Consider the following 24,521-nt stretch of genomic DNA (forward strand, 5'->3'; position numbering starts at 1 on the left):
ACGGAAGTAAGGGTGGCAATACCATGACCTCTCATAAAATAATCTTGCATCCCACCTGCAACTGCCGTTTGGGTCAGGCCCCCCCAGTTGAAGAAACACCGTGAAACCCCTATAGTGTAAAGTAAAAACACACAAAAAATCAGAATTCACTGAGGTCCCTGAGGTGTTGTCCACCGCGATGAATTTGGTAGGGCCCTAGGTATAAGCTACAGCCTAAGTGCTGCTTACAATGGGGCTGATAACAGGCAGCTCTTGCTCAAACCCAGCTGGGCTCATTAGGGCAGGAGATAGCGTCTGTCTAGGACCCGGGAGAAGCCCTCGCCTGCCTCACACGCTGCATTGCCATTAGTGCGGACTGGCCGGGTTGCCGCTGCAGCTCGCTCCTCCTGTTGGATCCTGGGCGCCGGGCTATAGAAGTGGCCGGTATAGAAAGGCGTAGGGGGGAGGGAAGCTAGGGGGCCGGGCGTTTGCTTTTTCACAGGGTAGTTCCACTAACAGCCTTCCCCAGCTGCTGCTCCTACCCGCTGGAGCTGTGCAGGGCGGGGCCGCTGACTCGGGGGCTGATTGTTGCAGGGCTGGGGAGGGGGCTGTCCGCTCCCGGAGGAGCCTGGATTTGTGCCTCTCCCCTGCGCCTTGTGGGCGAGCGGCGAATGCGCGGTAACCGCGCGAGGCATCCCCCTGCCTGCAATCCGCCCATGTGATCCGAGCCCCGCGGGCTCCCGGCGCGCTGTGGTGGGCGATTGGAGCTGAGCATTCCGGATTGGGAGACGCTGGGAGCGGGCGGGAGAGACATGCCTTCCCCACCCCCACCTCCTCCGCAGAGAATGGCCTGATTGGGGACATCATGGCTAGCAGCATCCTCCTTATTGTGTGAGGCGGCGTGGCCACAGCTGGGAGTCAGCTGCCCCCGCCAGCAACTCCTCAGCCTCCCGAAGTTTGTGCCCTGTGTCCTAGCTGCTGCTGCTGCGTGTGGCCGCGAGATGCTGAGTTAGGCTTTCCTTGGGCAGCCAGCAGGGATGCGTCTGTGAGAGGGTGCATGTGTGCCGTAAGAGGGGGCAAAGATCAGCACACCGCAGGACAGTTAGTCCCAAGGGCAGCGCTGGCGCTCAGGGGTGTAAATATTGAACAGGGTCGGCGCCGCTCTCTCGCCAGCTCCTTCCAGGCGGGGTGGCTCGGAGTGATGCGAAATTAGGTGTGCGCTGTATTTGCGTGCCCGGAGCCCGGCTTAGCGGCAGGTTTCTGGGGACTCGGCCCAGTGGAGTCGAGGGGGGGGAAAGCAGGGGGATTAGCTGTTGGAAGGTGGGAGGGTGCAATAAATAAAGCAATAAATGGCCAGCAACAGGAGCATTGAGCTGGAGCACTTTGAGGAGCGGGACAAAAGGCAGCAGCGCTCGGGGGCCCGCAGAGCGGGGACCGGCTCGAGTTGCAGCAGCAGCTCCGGGCCTAAGGGGAACGGGCTCATCCCAAGCCCCGCGCACAGCGCCCACTGCAGCTTCTACCGCACGCGGACGCTGCAGGCCCTCAGCTCGGAGAAGAAAGCAAAGAAAGCCCGGTTCTACCGCAATGGGGACAGGTACTTCAAGGGCTTGGTGTTTGCCATTTCCAGCGACCGCTTTCGCTCCTTCGATGCTCTCCTGATCGAACTCACCAGGTCGCTGTCGGACAATGTGAACCTGCCCCAGGGGGTCCGCACCATCTATACCATTGATGGCAGCAGGAAACTCACCAGCCTGGAGGAGCTAGTGGAAGGTAAGAGAGACACCTGCAGGAGCTGAGGAGTAAAGTCCAGGCTGCACAGGATGGCTGGCTCCTAAGAGGGGCATTGCTGAGGCTGGTATGACCTCTTACCTTGTATTCCTGTAAGGTACCTTCTCTTATTATTCCCCCACCATGTTGTGCCTTCCCAGTCCCACTCCATCTCCACAAGGCACTTGCATTCTCCCATTGCGTTTTCTTCTGTCTAAACCCACAAGGCACCTTAACAAGAGTAGTTACTTAGGGTTGAATTCTAACGCCATTGGCTTCAATCCAGCATTAGTCTGGATTTACACTGGTGTAACTGGGTGGAATTAGGCTCCTTTGCATCTGCAGAGGGCAGTTTAAAAAACAAAACAAAAACTAATGCATCTTCCAGGTAGGGAAGTATTAACCTTGTTTTAGAGGCACAAAGAGGACACAGGCACAGAAAAGCTGAGTGGTTTGCCCAAAACCACAGGCCTAGTCAGTGGAAGAGCTAGGTTTATAACTCCATTTTTTATTCCCCTACTTACACCATTCTCCTTCCTTCCTATCCCCAGTCTTTTCTCACTGGTGTTTCCCTGAGGCTTACCCAGAGGCACCCCGTGGTGGTGGTTTATTTGATCAGATGTGACTAGCTAATTGGCTGATAGTTTGTTTCAGCAGTAGGATTAGTAATAAATTTTCTGGATGTATTCCAGATATCTTTGTATTTGTTTGGGAAGGGAAATGTTTTAATTTAACTCCCATAACACTGTTATGTTAATATTGCTCTTTCACCTATGGTGATGCAGGCTTGTTCAGAACAAGAGAAAGCTCTTGCATTGTAAAATACTCTGAAAAGAGTCATCCTGTAGGAGACTTGATATTTATATTTTGGCATTTAATGGACCAAACTGGAGGTGTAAATCCCTTTTTCAGAAGTGATTTAGGGCTAAGGCCCTAATGACTTTCAGTGGCACTTATGATGAGCCAAACTTTTAAAGGTGTGTTAAAGATTGGCATCCAGTGGAATATTGAAAGTGCCTAATTCCCATTAAAATTTATGGGAGCCAGGAGCTGAGGCACTTTTGAAAATCTCATTGGGCAGCCATCTGCATTCTAAGTGCCTAAATACATTTTAAAAATATGGGCCATTGCTCTTATTGAAGAAGACTCCTTCTCTGATTTGTAAGGCAATGGCTCTTGCCTTAAGCAGGGATAGGAGAATCTTGTGGAGTTCTTGCAGGCCAGTCCTTGTTTTTGCAAGCCTTCTCTATAACTTAACACCCATAATCATCCTCCAATCTCCTTTTTAAACAAAAGGGACTATTCAGTTAAAAAAAATTCTACTGAAAAGGTGCCTATGCTGCATATTTGGGTGTGCAGTAGCCAGACTGGTACAAGTGAGTGCTCTGCGTATGATACATAAATATACTGAAACTATGTTTTCATTAGTTGCTTGCTCTCTACTCATTTTTTCCATTTTTTAAAGAATTGGACTTTATTCTCCATGTAGTCTCTCTTTCATGGTCTTGTCTAAGCAGAATTTTCAGTATCATTTGAGTCACTCTTTTTCAAATGCCAGGAGCGAAATCCCGGCCCTGTTGAAGTCAATGTGACCCGAATGTCACCTCAGATGTTTAAGTCAATATGAAATTTTAGACAAAAGAAGTTTTCCCATCCCTAGTCTAGGTCACCTTGGAGACCATCAAAATGGGGACCTAGTAAAAGTAATCTTTTAAATAATTAATGCCAAAAACTTTGGGTGCTTATTAAAGTGGTTTCATGAAGGAGGTATTGCCTGTTGTAGGTGGCTTTTAGTACGGTTATTATTAAAACTGATTGATTCCTATCAAGATCATTATAAACTTTCATCCATAGTATCTTTTTTTTTCATGTACTGGTTAGACTCATCAGGACAAATTCTGTTTCTATACCTCTGCAGTCTTATAAACTTAAGTGGGGTTTTAAGGGTGCAAATGATGCCAGCATTTGGCTCACTGTGTCTCTCTTGTTATATGCTCATTGAGTGTGCCCTTTTGCTTTATTCATCAGACACACAGCAACAACAATAATACCGCTATTGAAACATCACTTTCATGGTTCTCTCGGTAGAATAAAAGGAAAAAAGATTCCCAATAATTTGCTCATTTATCCATGATCAACACAGTTTACAGGAATATTCAAAAAGTCCTTCAGCATCATGATTGGATTAACATATGCTCCTATTAGCATATGCACCAAATTTCACCATTAGCTTCTGTTATAGATCTGTTTACCATGCATATAGAGGAGAGCAAACCCTGGGGCAGGAAGCATGCAGGGGCAGGGAAGAGTACAAAAAATGACTCTACCATCCATAAGAGCCCATAGAAACCCTCCTTTGCGGTCAGGACTCCATCAGTTTGTGGAGAAACACTTGCTCTTCCCTTCTGACCAAGCAGACTCGAATGGAAATCCACAGAGGACATTGGCAGTAGGCTTGAATTGTCTCTACACCATTAGTAGAGGTGCATATGTTGTAAATACAGTGGAAGGCTCTTGTGTATGGTGCCTGACCATCAGGTACCATACCACAGCCAGCGTAGCCACCTACCTCAGTCCTTCATGTCTCTGTTGGCAGGACAAGCTGTTTGTACATCCTGCCCGTTACTTCAGCTGATACTTGGAACCACAAGAGTTCTGATTTGTTGGCTGCAGCAGCCACTGTATCAGGTGAGCTGAAAGAGAGCCCCCAGCTTCTGTGACCAAGCCAGTAGGTGCTGTGTTAAGCTTGTCTCAGCTCGGAGTCACTCTTTACAGGTCTTGGAAATAGACCGATCCAGTGCAGATGAGCACTTTAAGGCAAATTTGCTATTTGTCAGTTAAATGTCTGTTTGGCATATAAGAACTGGCTGATCAAACCCTGTGTCATGATATTCTGAATCAGCTAAATTCAGACACTACATGCTTTGTTATGGGTTTGGGCACATACATTAAGAAATTCTATTGACATTTTAAAAAATATCCATCAATCTGTTGTTGTTTTTTAATGTATATAGAGTGCCTATAACTTATCTATAGCCACAAACAAATTCAACAGCACACATCACAGCAATAAATATTACCTAACAACTGCCACTTAAAAATTTCACATCCTTCAACAAGTCTGGTTAAACATGCTTTGCATCATGTCCTGAAGGGCATGCAAACTCATGCTCTGCTGGATCAGAGATGCTGAGGACATTCCACAGAGAGTGGTCTGTCCCCAGCTCCAATAGATGTAACTACCTCTGGATTGTCAATTTGACAACTCAGCTACCTGCAAAGAACGTGAAGAGAGAGAGGAATCTCTTCTGCTTCTTGGAGTTAATGGAAGCAGGACTGTGTCCTTTAATATATAGGACCCAAATGTGCGTGGCAAATTCATCCATAGTGTGATGAGCTGTTGGGAATAGGGAGAATAAGATTTTATTTGGGATACACCCTCTTGCTAAACCCATGTTTCTAACCTCTGTAGTATTTATCCTTGTTTAAGCACAGCAGGATATTGTGTGTATGTGTAAATTTCCCCCCTCCTTCTGCTGTAAATGTGATGCACGTATTTACTATGTGTTACGCCAACAAAATATTCTTGGGTTGGGATAACAGGATTCCCATGTGCATTTTTATATTTCACCTTTATATAGCCATAGTGAAGCAACTTTTTTTTTTTTTTTTTAAACTTTCTCTCCCTTCCCACTCCCAATGCTTAATTGTTTGAGTGCGGGACATAAGATTCATTTGCAGAAACTGAGGTATATCTGAGACGTCTAGATAAGTATCTAGTTTTTTAATTCTTGAAATGACTTTGTATTACCACTGTTGTCTAGGCACTAGGAATGGGGTGGAAACACATGATAATTCTTCACAATGGCAGAAACTGGTGCTCATGACTCTGTTTCTTTTTATTTTTTATTAGTCATGCAGCCTCTCATGATCTCATACTTAGATTTTTCTGGAACTAGGAAAATATTGAGGCTCCTTGGCCTTAACCAGGAGATTATTTTGGACTTCTGGAAGAACCAGGAAAAAAGTGGTCTTCATTACTGACGAAACAGGAATTCTGATGTGGCAAGTGATAGGGCATCTTTAGCACTCTGCATAGAACAAATACTCTTAGTAGTGTTTTCTTTCAACAACTATAGTTAAACCTCTTGTGATATGTCAGCACTATTGGCAACACACTCTAAGTTGTCAAGGATGCTAGGAACATGTACAGAAGCCCTTTGGAAGGATGTAGAAAGATTCTCAGTAGGGCTGTCTTTCTCCATGGCAGGGAGCAATGTCCCAGGACATTGTTTTATCTGTCCTGAGGAGATAGCAGTTTCATGTTAGCAGGGTGAAAAAGAAAGCGTTGGTGGGAACCAATTAGTGTGTGATCCAATTACTTACTGCTTTTGAATATTATTACTGCAATATCAGGTTAATCCTATTAAAGTACTCAAGATTATAACTGATGTATGCTTTTACCAAGTAGGTCAAGAACATCTTTCCTTGTGCCAGAACAACCAGATGCTAGCACCAGCTGGCAATTTGTATCTTCGCTGCTTGCCAAAGGCACAATTACCTTCTTGCATTGAAGCCAAAAGCCAGGGCACCTCAGAAATCATAAAGAACGTGAAGGGCAGGGATGATCTCACTGGTATAACACAGGAAGGCAGGATTTTTTGGTTTTTGTTTGTTTTTTAAACAATGCTTCTAAAATATTTGCATCTCAAATATATGTTAACAGTCTTAGAGAGATGCAGTGTTTTCAGTTTACATAGGAAATGTTAGGTTTCAGAGTGGCAGCCGTGTAAGTCTGTATTTGCAAGATCACCTTAGTAGGAAAAAATTGTAGTTTATGGGAGTGTTTCTCAAATTTGATAACCTGTGGCCTTAATCCTGCCTTTCAGAAAACTCTCATCTGTACCCCCTTACAAAATGAAAGGTGAGAGCAGGGGCAAGCAGAGAAAGGAGTAGGTGACAATGAGTAAGCGTGGCATCCTAGCTTCTCGAAGGGTATGTATCTGAGGAGTTTAAATAGCTTGAGGACAAGAGCATGATCATTTGTAGGTTGTCCAAGGACCTAAGAAATCAGGAAGGAAGGAAAATGAAGTTTACCAGTGCTCTGGAAATCTCTTCCCCTTGTGGTATGAAGCACAGAAAGGATACTCTCTAATGATTCTTTAAATTGAAAGGTCAGAGGGAATAGTCATCAGTAGTATCTCGCACTACGAAAGAGTCAGGCAGAAAGAGTTTGAACAGGGAACTGTCTGCATGCTTATAAGAAGTAATGGATGCTGTGAGAATGAGCTGAAGCTTATGAGACTGAAACATGAAGGGCAACCAGATGCCTGCTTTGACCTATGTGCCTCGAAGTGGCACACTTGTAAAAAATGGGGACTGATGGTCTAGTGGCTCTTTGTCTAGGGACACTCATAACTGTGTCAGCTATTCTACTCTGTTGTGTAGTTTCTCACTGAGAAGCAGGACACTTTATCTCAGCCTCAGGAGATAAAAGAAGCCCATTAACACCTCACAAAGGAAGACCAAGGGTCATGTCTCGCCCCAAGACTCTTGTTCCGAATCTACTGTTCAGAGATTGAGTAGAATACACTTCTCTCATACACCTCTCATATTGTCATCTCCCAGGACTGCACGTAGGTTTTTTTAACCTAATGCTATCGTTAGACTGAAAATGCTGTTTATCTATAAGCTAACATCTCAGGAGTCTGTACGTTTGCAGAAAAAATAGCCTTTTGGGCTGCTTTTTCATATTGTACTCTGCTCAAAGGCAGATTATTTGAAAATTTCAGTAACTTTAGTTTAGCCACTTTTGTTGCCTGAACTTAGGCCTGAATCCACAAAGGGACTTGGCACTGCATTACCTAACTTCTAGGTGCTAGGAAAATCACTGAATCAACAACTGGGATCCACAAAGCTTGTGTTAGAAACCTAGACTCCCTGGCCTATATACAATGCAGAGCGAGAGAGATGTTTAAGTGCTTGTCTGTCCACTGGATCAGTGGGCAGTGATCAATCCAGCGGGGTCAATTTATCACATCTATAGACGCGATAAATCAACCGCTGAGCGCTCTCCCTTCTACTCTGGTACTCCACCAGAACGAGAAGTGCAAGCAGAGTTGACGGGAGAGCGTCAGCTATCGACTTACCGCAGTGAAGACACCACGTTAAGAAGACCTAAGTACCTCGACTTCAGCTACTCTATTCATGTAGACAAAGGATTTGCACAGGGGGTCTCCAACACTTTGCAAAAGAGTGCTCTGACTACCGACCTGTGTAACATCCTGACTCTCCCTCAGTTTCTCCTGTTGAAGCTATTTCACTTTGTAACAATAAAGAGTGATTGAAGTAAGGGGAGTGGGCTCTGGGTCTTGGACTGCTGAAGTGGATGCCCTAACCACTGAACTCTACAGTCATTCACTCTCTGGCCCAATGACTTTTGAAGCTATTCCACTGTGTATAAATACTTAAATAAGAGAGATTGAGATGTTCTCCCACCAACATAGCTGCCACCGCTTGTGGGGGTTGGTTTAATTATGCCAATGGGAGAGCTCTCTCCTGTCAGCATAGAGCGGCAACATGGGAGAATTTATGGTGGTGCAGCTGCAGCGGTACAGTTGTGCCGCTGTAAGGTCTCTAGTGTAGACATAGCCTTAGGTGTCCAGGGAACTTTTTACCCTGAAAATTTAGGCACTGAGTCAGTTTAGGTGCCTGCAGAGTTAAGCGGCAGCTGAGCAGGAGTTTTGTGAATCACAGTGAAGTGTAATACTGGAACTGAAGTGCTTAAATCAGAGGTTTAAACACCTAAGGTCCTTGGTGAATCTGGGCCTCCATATTCTCTCCATGTGTTGGCATTCTGAGAACTCAAGCTTTTTTGTTTTAAAAATTTAGCATGTACTTAATCCTCAGTCAGGAATGTAAACTTTATGGACTTTGAGAGAAAAAAGAATACTTACTGAGAAATGTTGTAAGCATTTGAAAATAGTAGACTGCACATACACAATGTAGCTTATCAATTTAAGTATGGGTATTCACATATTCATATCTAATTTTTTTCATATATAGACACACGCATTCAAATAAACACAGATAACTTTTGTTTGTCTAATATTTGAGTAAATGGACTAGCCTTTGCTCTATTTCTGGAGCAGTTCAGTCTTGAATCTCATGTGATGATTTAAAATAAGGGATATTTATAACCAAGGAAGAGAAGCATGAAAAGCTCCATTATTGCAATATTATGGTTGAAGTTTTAACTGCATTTAAAAAGGAAACTGAACTATGAGGTTCTGGAAATTATGAAAAAAGATTCTGATCTCAGTTACCTTAATGTAAATCTGGTGTAAATGAGTGTAAATCTGGTGTAAACTGAATCTGGCCCATGCATTTCTTGAATTCCCTGAACTTTGTGTAGTTAAAATTTCCATCATAACTTTATTTATTACTTGATCATTGTTGTTTTTACTGTAATTCGGGGGCAGGAAAGAGGAATGCTATTAAATATTAGTGTGTGTAAAATTGGAGACAACTTATGGTGTCTAGGAGAACTAGATGGAAGCATCTTGTGATAGTGGATGCTGGTTCATACTTCATTTCCCACTAGATCGTTATGCAGCTTCCAACATATAGGAAGTATGGCAAAGCACTTACTGTAAGCATTTTATCCTGAGGCCTCTAAGACACTTCAACAATCCCAAGATAAACTCATTGACACTCCAGGAAGTACAGTGAACTGCATTACATCTATTCTGAACTGAGATAGCTGAATGGGATCATCATATCTTGCGAATACAGAGGGTCAGATTTTGCTGTTATTACTAGAGTAAAACTTGTATTGAAGTCTGGGGGAATCTAGAACTGTAAGGCTGTGTTCAGAATGGCAAGGTTTAAATGGAATATCTGTAACTCTTCCTTTGGCAACCTGTGTTTTTGATCATGAGACATCAGAACACTTTTGGCTTGCTTCTTAAATGTGTAGCCAGTTGGCTGTGATGTATAATGTTCACGCCATGAAAGGCACTGAGATATTTGGCAACTACTTTCCTCATGAACATGTATAATCATAAGTCACATACATTTTTATTTTGTGGTGCTGTTCAAGATTGTTTTTTTTCTCAATTTCATGAAGTCAGAATATTTACATAGCCAGATATAAATATATTATAGAGTCCTTATTAATTATAAGGATATATTTAATAAGTATATCTGCTTAAAATCAAAGAAAATAGTATATCCCAATTTTACATGAATCCAGAAAATAGTTGGTCTCAAGAACTCTCTTGATAATCATAAGGACAGGACCCATCTCTCTCATTTTTTCCCTCTAATCTGTGCAGTATCAGTTTTTACAGCTGCACAGCCAAATGCCCTGAGATTTTGTAGGTTGCTCTGAAAACTATTCCTCAAAAGTTTGAGTCTTGATCCCAAAGCCTTGGGTTAGGTTGTGACCGGTTTTTCTGTGAAGAATACAATGTTGGGAAAATTTTTAGTTTCCCAACCCAAGGGTAAACTACTTAGGAATTTGGGTTTTACAGGCAGGTAACATTTCTTCTTCATGTGTAACACTCCAAACTCTGAGGCAGAGAGTAAGAAACCAGTTAAATTATTTGTTGATTGTATAATGATCCAAAATGTCAACAGATGTTCTATCTTTTTTTTACAAGCATAGGCTCTTATTTGGGAATTTCTTTTCACCAGGAGGATTTCTGCACAGAAAAGATGTCACTTCTTGATTGCTGTAAACACTATTCTAAATCTCTGTATTTTACATATGCCCCATTGATATTAGAATGCCAACTTGTGAGGCGCTTTCATACTTCTGACAAAATAGTTCTGCAGCCTGGCTGAGCTTCCTGCAGAATAGTTTGGCTGGTTACAGAAGCCAGACCGTAACCTACTTCAGTAGCGCTCATATTATTTCTGCCTAATACGCCTCTTACTGCTTAATGAAATTTCCTTTTCATCAGAGTATAGTTCACTTTTATATTTGTAAACAACCATGTAATATCTACATAACCAATTTCATATTACAATCTAATATCTGGAGAGTTGATGGATTTATGCTGAATACCAATGTTGTACATCAGAGGTTCCCAATTTTTGTTTGTTTCGCTGTGCCCCCCCTTTGGAGAGTGATGTGCCATACACACCACATTTTTCTAAGAAAGAGTATTTCCGTGGTTGCCTAGGGTCAGGGAGTCCATCCTGGCTAGGTGCCCAACTGCTCCCTGGCCTGTGAGCATCCCCTGCTTGGGACATGCTCCAGGAAGGTGGCCCCAACTGGATGCAGACATCCATGCTGTGCACCTCTCCTCATGCTCCTGTCCCTGGGATCCCCAGAATCATTCACAGGCCACAGGTTCCTCTCGTCCTGGCACAATCACCAGCACGCAGGCGCAAGAGCCTGTGTGGGTAGGCAGGAACTACCTCCCAAGGGGTTGCATGTGTATTTGCCCCTGAAGAGTGAGTGACCTGGTGTGGCACCCTTCCCCTCCACCTCCGGCACTGGGAGAGGCCACCAGGTTCCCTTGTTCCTTATCCCTTCCCCATTCGTCCAGCCTGACAGCAGCAGGAGCTGGAGCAGGACACTCAGCTAGTGAGAGAAATTGTTATGTTATCAACAATATTTTGAAGAAACAAGAAAAATTCTTAACCAGTCTCCTGTCCCACAGCTTGAAAAGACTCCTGCTTTGTATTTTTAGCAAGGCAATTGCTGTATGTATATGCCATTTGAGGTTGTTATGCATTAGCTTAAAAGTATTTCAAAATGTAGAGCAGTGTAAAGTTCATTGCTTATTAAAGTCAACAGCATGTTTACGTACTTGGAAATACAGCTACTGTATGTATGTGGAATCACGCTAATCCTCTAGGGATGATACGTTTATGAGTGACTTTGAAACTTAGGGTCTGATCCAAAGGATTCCCATGATTTCTGTGGGCTTCATATCTGGCCCTTAGTCTCCAGTTTAGATGATATGTATACACAGCTGAAATGGGAAAACCTTCTGTAGGAAGGTTGAAAAAGCAGCTAAACTTATGTTCTATCAGGCTGGCATTGCACTTTTATGCATTTGTTACATTGTGTTCAATGATATATAGAAACTATTTCATTAATATGGGTTTAAATATAGAATGTAACCCTGGAGGGAAATATTTCTAAACATCAATGTTTGTATTTGGTGGGAGCTAATCAGAGGATTTTTTGTTGTTCAGGAAATCAAAACTCTTTTGAGTTCAAATGGATTTAAAATCAGTTGGTGTAATGGTAAATATAGCAATATATCAAATTCACTGGTTTTATACATACAGAGTAATCAGTGATCACATAATGTAAAATGCTTTCAGGCAAGTCCTACTCTTTCCGCAAAAGAAAGCTACAGAGACAAAAAGGTTCTTAACACAGGAGAGTGACCTTGCTAGAATACATGGTGTTCGTAGAATGTTGCTCAAACATTAATGCTTCCCTATCTGGATGGTAGTGTTCTTTCTTATTTTACAGATGTGGGAAATGGGTGAAGAGTACTAGAGTTTGTGCTGTCTTTTAGAAACTACACCTGTCCTCCCGCTGAAGTGAATCCTATTTGCAGGGCAGTGCTCATTACTGGAGTGAGGGGTTGCAGTTTGCACTTAAACTAACTTCTGCTAGCACACGTAACCTGCCAGTTTGTCCAAGCAAATCAGTGGCAGGTCCAAGATTATTGTTTGAGAGTTCCTGGCTCCCAGTTCCATGCATAACCCATCAGAACATGCAAAATGGTGTCTTAATGATCTTTAATTATGCTAACTATCAGAACATTTAGCAAGGCCTCTGATGGTATTTAGGAACCTTGGATGAAATCCTGGCCCCATGGAAGTCAATGGGAGTTTTGTCATTGAACTCTCAATGGAGCCAAGATTTCATCCCTTATCTCTTAAATTACTTAACCAAGCACACACACTCTCATTTATTTTTAAAGAGAGAATAGGAGGGTTTTTTTCCATTTTTAAATAGTCATTTCTCTCTTCTGCTCTTATCTTTGATTTTGCCAGATGTGCAGGCATGCAAGTGTTGTAGCCCAATCTGTACCCACGTGAAGAGACGCTACCATAAATAGTATAAGAAAGCAGGCATAGAACTGAAACAACTGACAAATATCTGTAATACACTAAGGTGACCAAATAATAAGTCTGTCGTTTATCAAACTGCTTGTTAGATCAGTGTTTGATTGTCAAGTTTCCTTCCCCACTTTGAACTCTAGGATACAGATGTGGGGACCTGCATGAAATCACCCTAAGCTTATTTTTACCAGCTTAGGTTAAAACTTCCCCAAGGTACAAACTATTTTACCTTTTGCCCTTGGACTTTATTGCTGCCGCCACCAAGCGTCTAACAGATATATAACAGGGAAAGAGCCCACTTGGAAACGTCTTTCCCCCCAAAATCCTCCCCAAACCCTACACCCCTTTTCCTGGGGAAGGCTTGATAAAAATCCTCACTAATTTGCATAGGTGAACACAGACCCAAACCCTTGGATCTTAAGAACAATGAAAAAGCAATCAGGTTCTTAAAAGAAGAATTTTAATTGAAGAAAAAAGTAAAAGAATCACCTCTGTAAAATCAGGATGGTAAGTACCTTACAGGGTAATCAGATTCAAAACATAGAGAATCCCTATAGGCAAAACCTTAAGTTACAAAAAGACACAAAACCAGGAATATACATTCCATTCAGCACAGCTTATTTTATCAGCCATTTAAACAAAATAGAATCTAACGCATATCTAACTAGATTACTTACTAAGTAATCCATTCCTGTTCTGTTCCTGTCAAAAGCATCACACAGACAGAGAGGGCCTTTGTTTCTTCCCCCCTCCAGCTTTGAAAGTATCTTGTCTCCTCATTGGTCATTTTTGCCAGCGAGGTTATCCTAGCTTCTTAACCCTTTACAGGTGAAAGCATTTTTTCCTCTGGCCAGGAGGGATTTTAAAGGTGTTTATCCTTCCCTTTATATTTATGACAGTGATCTATGCCAGTTTTTGCCTGTGTATGTTGGCTATTCTTTCAAATTCATGAACCTGTATGCAGCCTGTGTTTTGAAATGGAGTAGAGTTAAAATATTGAATTTTACACAATCTGAAATGGATTCTGTAACTCTTTACAATTTTCATTAAAAATACCTCCTTGCCCCTTCCTATCAAAGGAAGAAAATCATAACACCCCAACTTGACCCACCTTCTCAGAAAAAATCCTAGTAAATAGACCCCATGACTTTCCCAGATTTTCGAGAGACTTGGCCTTATTCAGACCTTGGAAAAAGGATCTGATTACAAAAAAAAAAAAATTTCACTGTTCTGGTAGATTAATATATATTTAAAATATTATAGGAGGACTCTCACTGTTGTGGCTGGTGTTCCATTATAAATCTGATAAACTGTGTGTCACATTAACTAGCCTATCCTGTAAATAAAATATCCTGTAATGATGAGCATCTGTAATGGCAATGTTGAGGTAGCACTGGGAAGATCTATAATGGTAAACATTCTAAGAACAGGAAGTCCCTTTCTGTTCTGTTGTCCTTTAATTTCATTATAAAAATTAATACATGGATTTCACCCAGGGAACCTGTTTCTGTCCCATTTTCTTTCCTCCAGCCTCTTTAATTTAAGCCTTGGCCATCAGGCTTAACTCTGACTTTTGTTTATTTTTTAGCATTGGATACATGAATGTTATTGAAAGGAAGCAAACATGCAGCGAATGTCACGTGAATTAGCATTTTGTAGCCAAAGGTCCTTCCTCCTTTTCTATTGGATTAACCCACATTAATATCGAAACCTCTATCTTTCTTCAAAGCATCTGTCACTCAAATTCCAAGTGATTTAGAAAATAAAAGCTTTTTGGGTGAAACTGTAATCACTAAAGTTCTATCTGCTTTTGGTACATTTGTGAAGATCTCGTGGCACTACTTCTAAGAATTTTCCCTTCTTGTGGCACTGTAGTGCAAGAGTTATATAGCTGCTTGATGTACTTTACCCCAGAGGTTGCTGATTTCAATGGTTTGATGTAATATCACTTTTGGGATATTGGAAATATTTAGTATTTCTGTAATGGTTACAAGATATCCTTAACTGAATAACATCATAGAGTAGATAAGTTCCTTCATATAAAAAGTTGGTAGAAAATTAAAAAATGATAGGTGAACTGAACCCAAATGTGGCTAATAAAATATTTTCCAACTTGGGTGCCTAAAGTTAGGCACTTAAATGAATGGCAGATTATTTTTCCTTCTTCCACAGAAGCTGAACGGGGGACAGTTCACTTCTGAAAAACAAGCCACAGATTAAGTGCCTAAATATTGATTTTAAGTTACTAAAATTTGAAAATGCTGCCCCAAGTTACTTACCCAAGATCACATAGTAAACAGTTTGCTGAACTGAGAGTAGAAAACTGGTAATTGGGATTCCTGGGTCCTGCTTTAATCATTCAAAACATTCCCTTTCATGCAAAATATTAATATTTCCTTTTGTCCCACTATACTCTGCCCCTTCCTCAGCAATTTCACAAAGAAATCTGCTCCTTTTAAAACAGCTTCAAGAAAAAAAAATGGGTCTGTAAAAAATGTAGTTCTGTAACTTAACTATGGGAGAGAGTGTTTTTTATCTGCTAACATCTGTTTTTACAGCTCATTTAGAAGTGTGTTTTCCTTTAGCTGCTTGGCATCTATAATTTTAATAAGCTTATTGGCAAGGGTTAAGATAGATCTCCCAAATCGCTGGGTGTTTCTATTTGGCAATCCAATATTTAGAGACAGAGTAGCCTTATAGCACAATAGGAGTCTAGCAGAAAATAATCATGTACCCCTGAATCTAGTAGAATAAAGACTTAGTAGTTTTTGCAAACTTAACGTGAAAATATTGCTGGAAGAGAATGATAATTCTTAAACGAGTTCACAAATTTCTTTATGATGGGTAAAACAGTGATGTGATCTTGCCAGAAAATTGATATGACCACTTAGTTTAAAACTCTTGTTATATCAGAGTCCAGATCTGCCCTCTGATATGCACACATTGTTCTCATTAAAATCAGTGGAAGCTGCATGCAGGTATTCAGATGATGAACTGATCACACAGAAAAATGAAGAGAATGGGCCAGATTCTTTCCTGCAACCAAGCTGTGCTTGTTGGACGTAGAGGCATGGGGTTTCAGGGAGCTGGTTTCAGCTCCCTGATTCTTATAGACTCATAGGCTTTAAGTCCAGACGGGACCATTGTGATCATCTAGCCTGATCTCCTGCACATTGCAGGCCACAGAACCACACTCCAATGGTAGATCTATAACCTCTGGCTGAGTTACTGAAACCTTCAAATCATGATTTAAAGACTTCAAGTTACAGAGAATCCATCTTTTACTCTAATTCAAACCAGCAAGTGACCTGTGTCCCATGCTGCAGAAAAAAATGAAGAACCCCCATGGTCTCTGTCAATCTGACCTGGGGGAAAATTCCTGACCCCCAAATATGGTGATCAGTTAGGGCCTGAGCATGTCTGCAGGACCCACCAGGCTGACACTGGGGAAAGAATTCACTGTAGTAACTCAGAGCCCTCCCCATCTATGGCCACTGGAGATGTTTGCAAGATATTCTGATAATTGATGTGCATAAGCCCTAGTAGCAATGGCGAGGGCCCTATCAAATTCATGGTCCATTTTGATCAATTCCATGGCCAGAGGGCTTTAAAATTGGTCAATTTCACGTGTTCAGACTTTTACATCTGAAATTTGAGTGTTGTGACCGTGGGGCTCCCTTTTCTGGCAGTGGGGACTCACAGCTAGGAGCCCCCCGGCTGGGGCACTCCCAGCAGCAGGGGGAGATTGGACCCACGTCCAAAACCTCCTCTAGCTGCAGGAACCTTTGAGGCCCATCACTGGAGCTTCCTGCAGCAGGGGGATGCACTCAGATGTGGGTCTGATCTACCCCTGAGAGTCGCCATGTAGGAGAAGGACAAGTCCTGTCCCTCCCAAGCCTGGCAGGGACTTGCAGCTAGGAGTCCCCTATCTGGGGTGCTCCCCACAGCAAAGGGAAGATCAGATTTCATGGAGAAGGGCTTATTTCACAGTCCGTGACGTGTGTGTGTGTGGGATATTGGGGCTCCTATGAATGATACGGCAAGGAACCCACCCCCCCTTTCTTATAGCCTACTGTAACCCTCCTAGGGGGTAGGGACGGGGAGTGGATGGTAAGGTCCCAGCAATGGGTTGGCTGGAGGACCTGGATGGAAAATGAAGTGGGGCTGGTGGAAGCCCCGGGTAGTTATTTGGATGATCATGGAGTTGCCTGCACTGTAGACTTTTATCTGCCGAGTAGTCCCAGACATCTAATAATAAAGTTGTGGCCTGATTAAATCCATATCAAGAGTCTTCTATCCTTCTTTCGGTATAGCCAGTTAATGGGGCTGGGTTAGATAATTATTTAATGGTAATAGATGTTGAGATTCAAAAAGTTAAAGCTTTATAACCCTTAAAGCACAAATTGTCAACATCATATATCAAAATATACAAAGTAAATATTTTTTAAACTCTACGTTCTGAAGAAACAATTTTCCTTGACTATCTGTAAATTTTGATGATTATCAATGAAAATATTTTTTTTTGTGTGTGTGTGTGCAGTGAAATCCAAGCCTATGTATTAAATATCTCCAACTGATACATTTCATAGACACACTGCAGACTCTGTCTTATCCTTTTAGTATGAAATATCGTATATAACACCTTTTGGTATTAACAGAGATCTTCAAACTGTCAGCTATAAAAGGACTGTAAACTGCAATCTGCCAGTGCATAGTGTCTGATATGTTCCTGTTGACCTCAATGGGATCAATTCCCAATGACATCACTAAGCAGAACTGGGTTCCAAATTATCCAGAACAAAAATAACTAATAATTTATTTTCTTCAAATATAGCAAGTTAAATAAGCTTCCTGGGAGATTTAGATATATAGTAAACTAGAAAGGGAAAAGTCACTTTGACTAGATTAAGAAAACAAATAAATTTCATATCATAGTAACTCAAAGGCAACCTGCAGGTTTCTGCAACCTGTGAAGGAAATTTACAGTTTCTTTTGCTATTAGGGTAAACAATGCAACTTTCAGGCCAGGTCAGGTTTTTTTGTTTTTGTTTGTTTTTGTTTTTTGAGTCAAAGTTATAGGGGAGCAAAGAAGAGGGTTTTGTAATGGAAATTAGTTAACTATGGATATGCTAACACACTTATGTAAAGTGTAACATCATGTATCTAATTTTCTTCACTTTTGAATTCTCTACATGTATCATGATTATCAGTCATCATTTATTAATAAAACTAGATTAAGTGTTTACAAACGTTTTATTATAGGTTGCATGTTCATTTCAAATTAGAAAAAGGCCCATTGGGAGCAAATTTAAAACCTAGGTTTTAGCACAGAATATTCTGAAACCTTTTGAATAGATCTACTGAAAACTGGCTGTTCTGTATCCAGTGTTAATTTAGCATACTAATACAACCCCAGAGAATTATCATTATTCAATCTAGAGTTCTGTTGCTGTTACTTTATAACTCCCTCCAGCAGTTTTTCCATTTCTCTGGTGTGTGAAATGATCCAACAGAATTCTGTCAACCATGTGACGCTGCTTTTTTGTTAGTTTGCATAAGAGTCGTATATACAGCATATACTGGGTTTTTTTTCCCCATGAATGATTAAAGATGATTGAAATTCTGGAAACTGCTGAGCTTTCCTTGCATTTATTGTCTTAAAGAGTAGGGTATACATATTTTACAGGCCATATGCTGTCAATGTTTTAACTAGAGGCTTTTATAAAATTCCCCCCTAACCACAAAGCCTAGAGTGTTTGGGCTTCGAGAGGGAGGAAGGACTAGATAATCTATTAATTTGTTTTCCTATTTAAACATTTAAAATGTTTCCAATAACCTGAGGTGGTAAGGAGGCAACATCACAAAGCAAGGTAACTAATATTGACGTACACTTTTTCTGCAAATTCTTAAACGTTTTTTCTCCTGAAAATTATCTAGTATATTACTAAAATATCACAGTGTACAACTTGTGTCTGTAGGAAAGCCCAGTTCATCCTATTGGGTATATTCTACAGGGTGGGATGAGGGGAGGGTGGTGTTTTTTGTGAGCCCCACAAATGTAATATTTTGCAGAGATAATATAGAAAGGGAGCTCTGAGAGAATGAGAAACCTCTCCAACTCTCCCTTCAGTTTGGGTTAGCAGACTTCTTAACAAGGGGCTCTTGAGGCCCTCTACTCTAGCATATCACTGTGGTTTACATTGGAGTCAATTGGACAGGTGGATTGTATTGGAAACCAAACACATAGCGCTGCTTCAGACAAGAAATTGTCAGTTTGGAGAATATATGGAATAGTTGAACAATCTGCTTAACATAAAACCCTTAATCACAATGTCTCTTTCTTATTTTTTTTTTCTTCAGGTGAAAGTTATGTATGCGCATCCAATGAACCATATCGCAAAGTTGATTATACCAAGAATGTCAATCCAAACTGGTCTGTGAATATTAAGACTGGGTCTGCTCGATCCTTGACATCTCTGACATCTATGAAAAGCGAAGTGAAGGAGAGTAAAGATTTCATTAAACCCAAACTGGTGACTGTTATTCGGAGTGGAGTGAAGCCACGGAAAGCTGTGAGAATTCTGCTGAATAAAAAGACTGCTCATTCCTTTGAACAGGTTTTGACTGACATCACAGAAGCCATTAAGTTAGATTCAGGCATTGTCAAGAGACTTGTAACACTAGATGGGAAGCAGGTAAGAGAACAAACCAACTTGGATATTGAATATTGGGTACAAATTAAGCTGCCTCTACTTTCCTATTCTGTCATCATTTTCAGTTTTTCTTAACATCTAAGTTCTACCCTGCTTATGAATATTTAGTGTATTTTAACAGTCATTAATTTTTCCAAAGTCCTCCTTTATCATCCTAGAAAAGTAGGTTTGATATTCCTCAACCAGCAGATGTAATCACAATTTGAGAGGCTGGAATGGGGAAAAGTTAAAAATTGTGGTAAGTATACCCTCCCTCTCCCTTCCCAATCCAGGTTTCCTGTCTCCAGTAGATGACTGCTTCCACCTACAGGATATTATAGTACAAATTCACTAGTTGATACCAGCTTGTGCATGTGGGAGGGGGGGCCTCAGGGAAAATGAAAATATCATCTTGTAGTCTTGCTACCTCCTCCCCCTGCTTATTTATTTCACCCACCTGTTACCTCTTGTCTTTGACTTTTTCAGGGTCTTTGGGATGGACTAGTTTGTGTAGTGTCTAGCACAACAGGACTTCAATCTATTTCAGGCTGTTAGCCATTTCTATAATATAGATTATTAAAACTCCAGGGTACATTTATGACCTCAGCACATTAGTGATAGGGATGGGGACATTTTGGGTGATGTTATGCTGTGGACTGAGGAGAGTCTTCAGTTCTTGGCCCTCTGTGGCACTTGGGAATGCTCTGAAACAGGGCAAAACACATTTGGCTGCTGCACTGACTTTTCCTCATGGTCTTGGGAAGTGGGTATAGCCAGGCTATGATTGGAGTGGTAGTGAGGAGGAAGCAGTAAGTGTTCTCAGGCAGGGTAGGCAAACTTCTAGAAAAGCTTTCACTTCTCAGGTCTACAGCTGAGGAACAAAGCAGCAGATTAGGAGAGCTGTCACTGTTACCTCTCCATTACTGTGCAGTTTGTTTCAACTGTGGAGCAGAGTAAAGATGGCAACAGCTCTCTTAAGGGAGGGAGATTCAGAATGTTACCCCAGCACAGTCTGAGAATTGCCCTACAGGACAGTAATGTACCCAGATGGCTGGGGACAGTAATATCAGTCATTTCATGCTGAAATTCTGTTTCTGTATATGCATTTCCCTTTTCAAAATGAAGCTGTGGAAGCAGATATTTCCAGCACAACCTGCTCGTAAAAGCTGTCTCTTCTCCTTCCCTGTTCTCTACCCTCAATAAACATAAAGCATGGAGCTAACTAAGATCCTTAGCTGATACAACTGAATCTGTGTAGGCTTTGCTCTATTGACAGAACTATCCTTCACAGTTCAGCGTTTGTCCATACATACAAGTGGAAAAAACAAAACAAAGGTAACACTGAGCCCAAATGCCACTTAACCAATTCCTGACTTCTTTGCAGATGCAGCATTAGATTGGCCCATCATGCATTTGAGGAAGAAGTGGGGGCTGGGAAGCAGTAAGCTTAGAGTAACTAGCTGTTTCCCAACAGATAATGGTTCCTTCATCTCATGCTGTAGCAGTGTTTCTACAAGCCTCAATTATTTCTAGTGACGGAAATAGCCTGTTGCCCAGCTCTGCTTCCACCCGAGTCATATTCTTGGTGATTAGCTAATAATGTGGATGGTTGCACAGGTAACCCTACGGGGGCGCTGTCTTCACACACACTGATTAGCAGAAAGGCTCCTTTGCTTTGGCAGGTAACTGCTCTACCTTCTTAGAGGGGGAGAGATGCTTCTGCCTTTCCTGCAGTAATGGCCTGACTCTCACTCATATAACTCTCTGTGTGCATACGGGTTTTTGTCTGTCCTTTGTTGGTATACATAGAGGTTGGCACCAAGGACATTTGTATGGTTCGGCGGATGGAGAGGCACTTTGGTTCCAATTAGCAGTTGATGGAGATTTCTGAGCCCATTTTCCCTAATGTGGTAATTACTTATTCTTCCAAATTTGCTAGGAAGGCAATTCTTTTGTGTTGATGTCATATTGCTGGCAAAACTTGAAAGGCAACTTTAAAAAAAAAAAAAAAAAGCATTTTGTAATTGTAAAATGCAACTGCTGTTGTGTTTTTTATCTTACTTATCGTCTAGAAAATACTCTACTAACCCTTCTGGCTTCTCAAAAATTAAGAAAAGTATAAATTGTGCTCTGCTAATTTGGAATTGATATAGGATGTTTGTTTTAAGTTAAGACATTCAGCTATTAGTGGCAAAATAATAGTTTTCATCACAACATTCCTCTTCATTTCAAAGGGAATTCTTAGTTTACTTGTTAATTTATTTAATTGTTTTATTTTCAGTTGAGAGATTTACACTCTGAGGGGGAGATGATCATTAAATTAATGATCTTTTGAATAAACCTTACTTTTAATTTTAAGCAGTACATTGGAAACAAAAGTCTCAAAATAATTTTGTCTAATATTTTTCATCTACACATCAGACTATTATTCTTTTACTATAGCAACAACATGACTGTAGTTATGCATACAGAGAAGCATTTCTTGAGCTTTGTGTATTATGAGACAGTTGTGTATTTTAAGCCATAATTTATGACATCCAATTAAACGTTCTTCATTCCTTTAAACACCAATGACCTGTAGTTACAACAATAAGATCTGGTCTTTAGATTGTTAGATTCTGTTGAGAGTTGAACAAGTAGTTCCTGTTTCCCAGATTCTGACAGGGCAACCGAGCAAGACAAAAAGCTCTGGTAAAAGTACCATGGCCTAGACTGACTTTTCCTCTATTCTGAGGGATTTGCCGGATGTCTTCCTACAACCAGAGTGAGAGCTGTGTCTTTCCTCTTCATTCTTTGCCGGAATCCCTCATTCCTACTCTGAAGTGAGGCTAGACAGACTAAACTTTGTTTAGAAAGTTAATCCTCTGTGCCCCAAATAAAGGATTGAGTGTTTAGATCTTGTTAAAGGAGCTCAAAGTCGTTGCCAGCACAGACTGGATATTGCCCTACAGGTCAGTAATGTATTCAGATGACTGGGGACAGTAACCTCATGCTGAAATTCTGTTTCCTTATATGTTCAAGAAAGCTCATTCTCTTGTCAGCTGCATGGTATAGAAATAGAAAACACATATTGTTCACACAATGGACATAAAATATTGTTTGTCCATCCTCATCTTGACTCACCTCTCTTTCTCCTTCATACCAACTGCTTGGTGGTTTTTATTAACAGTATTATTGGGAATTTCCGTAACAATTCAACAAGACTAAAAAGTTGGGATCCTCCCCCAAAAGTACAGGATAACAAATTATACTGACTGAAAGAACATGCCTCAAACAATAGTTAATGCTTTTAGCTTACCTTTGGTCCCTGAAAACCAATGTTATCAAGGTAGCTATCTCCATACTGCTGAGTTGAAACAAATTCTCTACAATGTTCTTTTAGAACAGCTCCACATAAGGGTCCCATAACTTTATCTGGTGTTAAGTGACCTTCTATGTATAAATAAATGTTTCTAGTAGGAGGCTTGTCTTGGGGAATTTATGAAGAAGGCCAAATATACCTGTTAAAACAGCCTTATTGATGTGAGATTAGGCAGCATTTCTTGATGGCAGAAGAAATGGATGGGCAAGAGCAAGAGGAGTAGGATTAGCAGTACAGCTGGTATCCAAGATTTGTTCCTTCATTTCTCATCATCTGGTTTCCCCAGGGAATCTGAGAACCCCGGTATAATTCCCATCTGATTTGGGATTGATGCTTTGGCACAAAGCCTAATAAATAACCTTTCAATTTACAGAACATAGTGTAAAATTATTTTCTAGCTTTATTAAAATAATGGTGCTTGATGAGAGGAAAAAATGAGAATTTTATAACTTTGAGAATGTAATTTCAACAAATACTGGTTACCTATGGGTGGGGAAGGAACTGAACCAATGATAGTGCAGGGCTGTTTCTTTAAGACTACATTAATTTTTCAGTTTAAAAATAAACATTTTTAATCCATCAGTAACACTTTACAATGAAGAAACTAGGCATAAGTTAATGTGTAGTGCTGTAGTGACTCTCACCCCTTCTGTATTTTAAGCATATTTTAATTGCACTGTTACATTGCTGTCAGACATCTTACTGCAGGTGTTAGAAATGACTATAATAGAGATTTGCCTCCACATTAGCTGGCATTGTAAGTACTCAAAAGCTATTGAAATTTGGAACATCCCCCATAAAAAGAGTGCTTTATCTTTCCTTTTACGTTTCAGGCTCTAAGCCAGTGTTGCCGACACTCACAGATTTATTGTGAATAGTACAATTTTGGCCCCCTGCTGCAGGCGGTCGCATGAAGATGCAATTTTGGATGAACTGAGAAAGAGAGATGGAGAAACTCCCCATCACATTGCCCTGTAAGCTGGGCAAGTTTCAGTAAACTGGAAGCCCAAAGACAAGTTTTAGTCCCAGCTCTTCCACTGATTGCTAAGAGTTGTGAAGGGCACAGAAATAGTGTAGTGATGATGGACCCTCATGTGGCTACTGTGGTGGGGTTAACTCTCACTCATCCATTTTGCGGATAGATGATTGCAAACTTCGCTTTCATGTAAGAGGTGCTGCTGCTTGCCTGAGTGGCAAGGGAGACTCCCAGTCTGAATATGATCCAAGCAATCTCAATGCAGTTTCATCACCATGAACCTGCCACAAGGGAAGTCACACAGTCACACTTGTGGTTTCTCTGGCTGGTTGGTTGCTCCATGAGGAGACTAAGGTGTCTGCCTGAAGACAAGGCAATAGTAGATGTATGTAAAGTAGTGTGGGAGTCAGCCTGCAGAAGAAACGCTGTTGGGGCTAGGAGAAGAATCTTGGGAGCTAGTGATGGTCACTCTGCCTGATTGGATCGAAGAGCAGAAAACATGGAGAGAGAGTGTTTTCCATTTTAAAAAGTTAATCATTTTTGTCAGTGTTTTATTAATAATAAAACATTTAAAAATCTAAGGATAATGGGCCAAAGTTTGCCCCAAAGTTTGCTATTGAAATTGTGCTGCAGTAACTTGTGACAGTGT

At 41.1% G+C, this 24,521-nt stretch overlaps 1 protein-coding gene across 4 annotated transcripts in view; it reads left to right on the forward strand.

Moving 5' to 3' along the window:
• The first annotated feature begins 308 nt into the window (after positions 1 to 308).
• The window catches only part of DCLK2 (doublecortin like kinase 2), a 136,441-nt gene continuing 112,228 nt past the window's right edge, over positions 309 to 24,521 (forward strand). For 3 of the 4 annotated variants that reach the window (XR_006290648.1, XM_027818087.3, XM_037897373.2), the window contains exons 1-2: positions 323 to 1,749; positions 19,204 to 19,538. Coding sequence is in view for 3 of the 4 variants with exons in the window: in XM_027818087.3 (XP_027673888.2) it covers positions 1,329 to 1,749; positions 19,204 to 19,538 (756 nt within the window). In the remaining variant the exon portion in view is untranslated. Of the gene's footprint in view, positions 1,750 to 19,203; positions 19,539 to 24,521 lie in introns of all 4 variants that reach the window. The other variant, XM_027818086.3, reaches the window with a different exon arrangement.

The sequence above is a fragment of the Chelonia mydas genome, chromosome 4 (genome assembly GCF_015237465.2).
Source record: "Chelonia mydas isolate rCheMyd1 chromosome 4, rCheMyd1.pri.v2, whole genome shotgun sequence".
Classification (NCBI taxonomy): Eukaryota; Metazoa; Chordata; order Testudines; family Cheloniidae; genus Chelonia; species Chelonia mydas.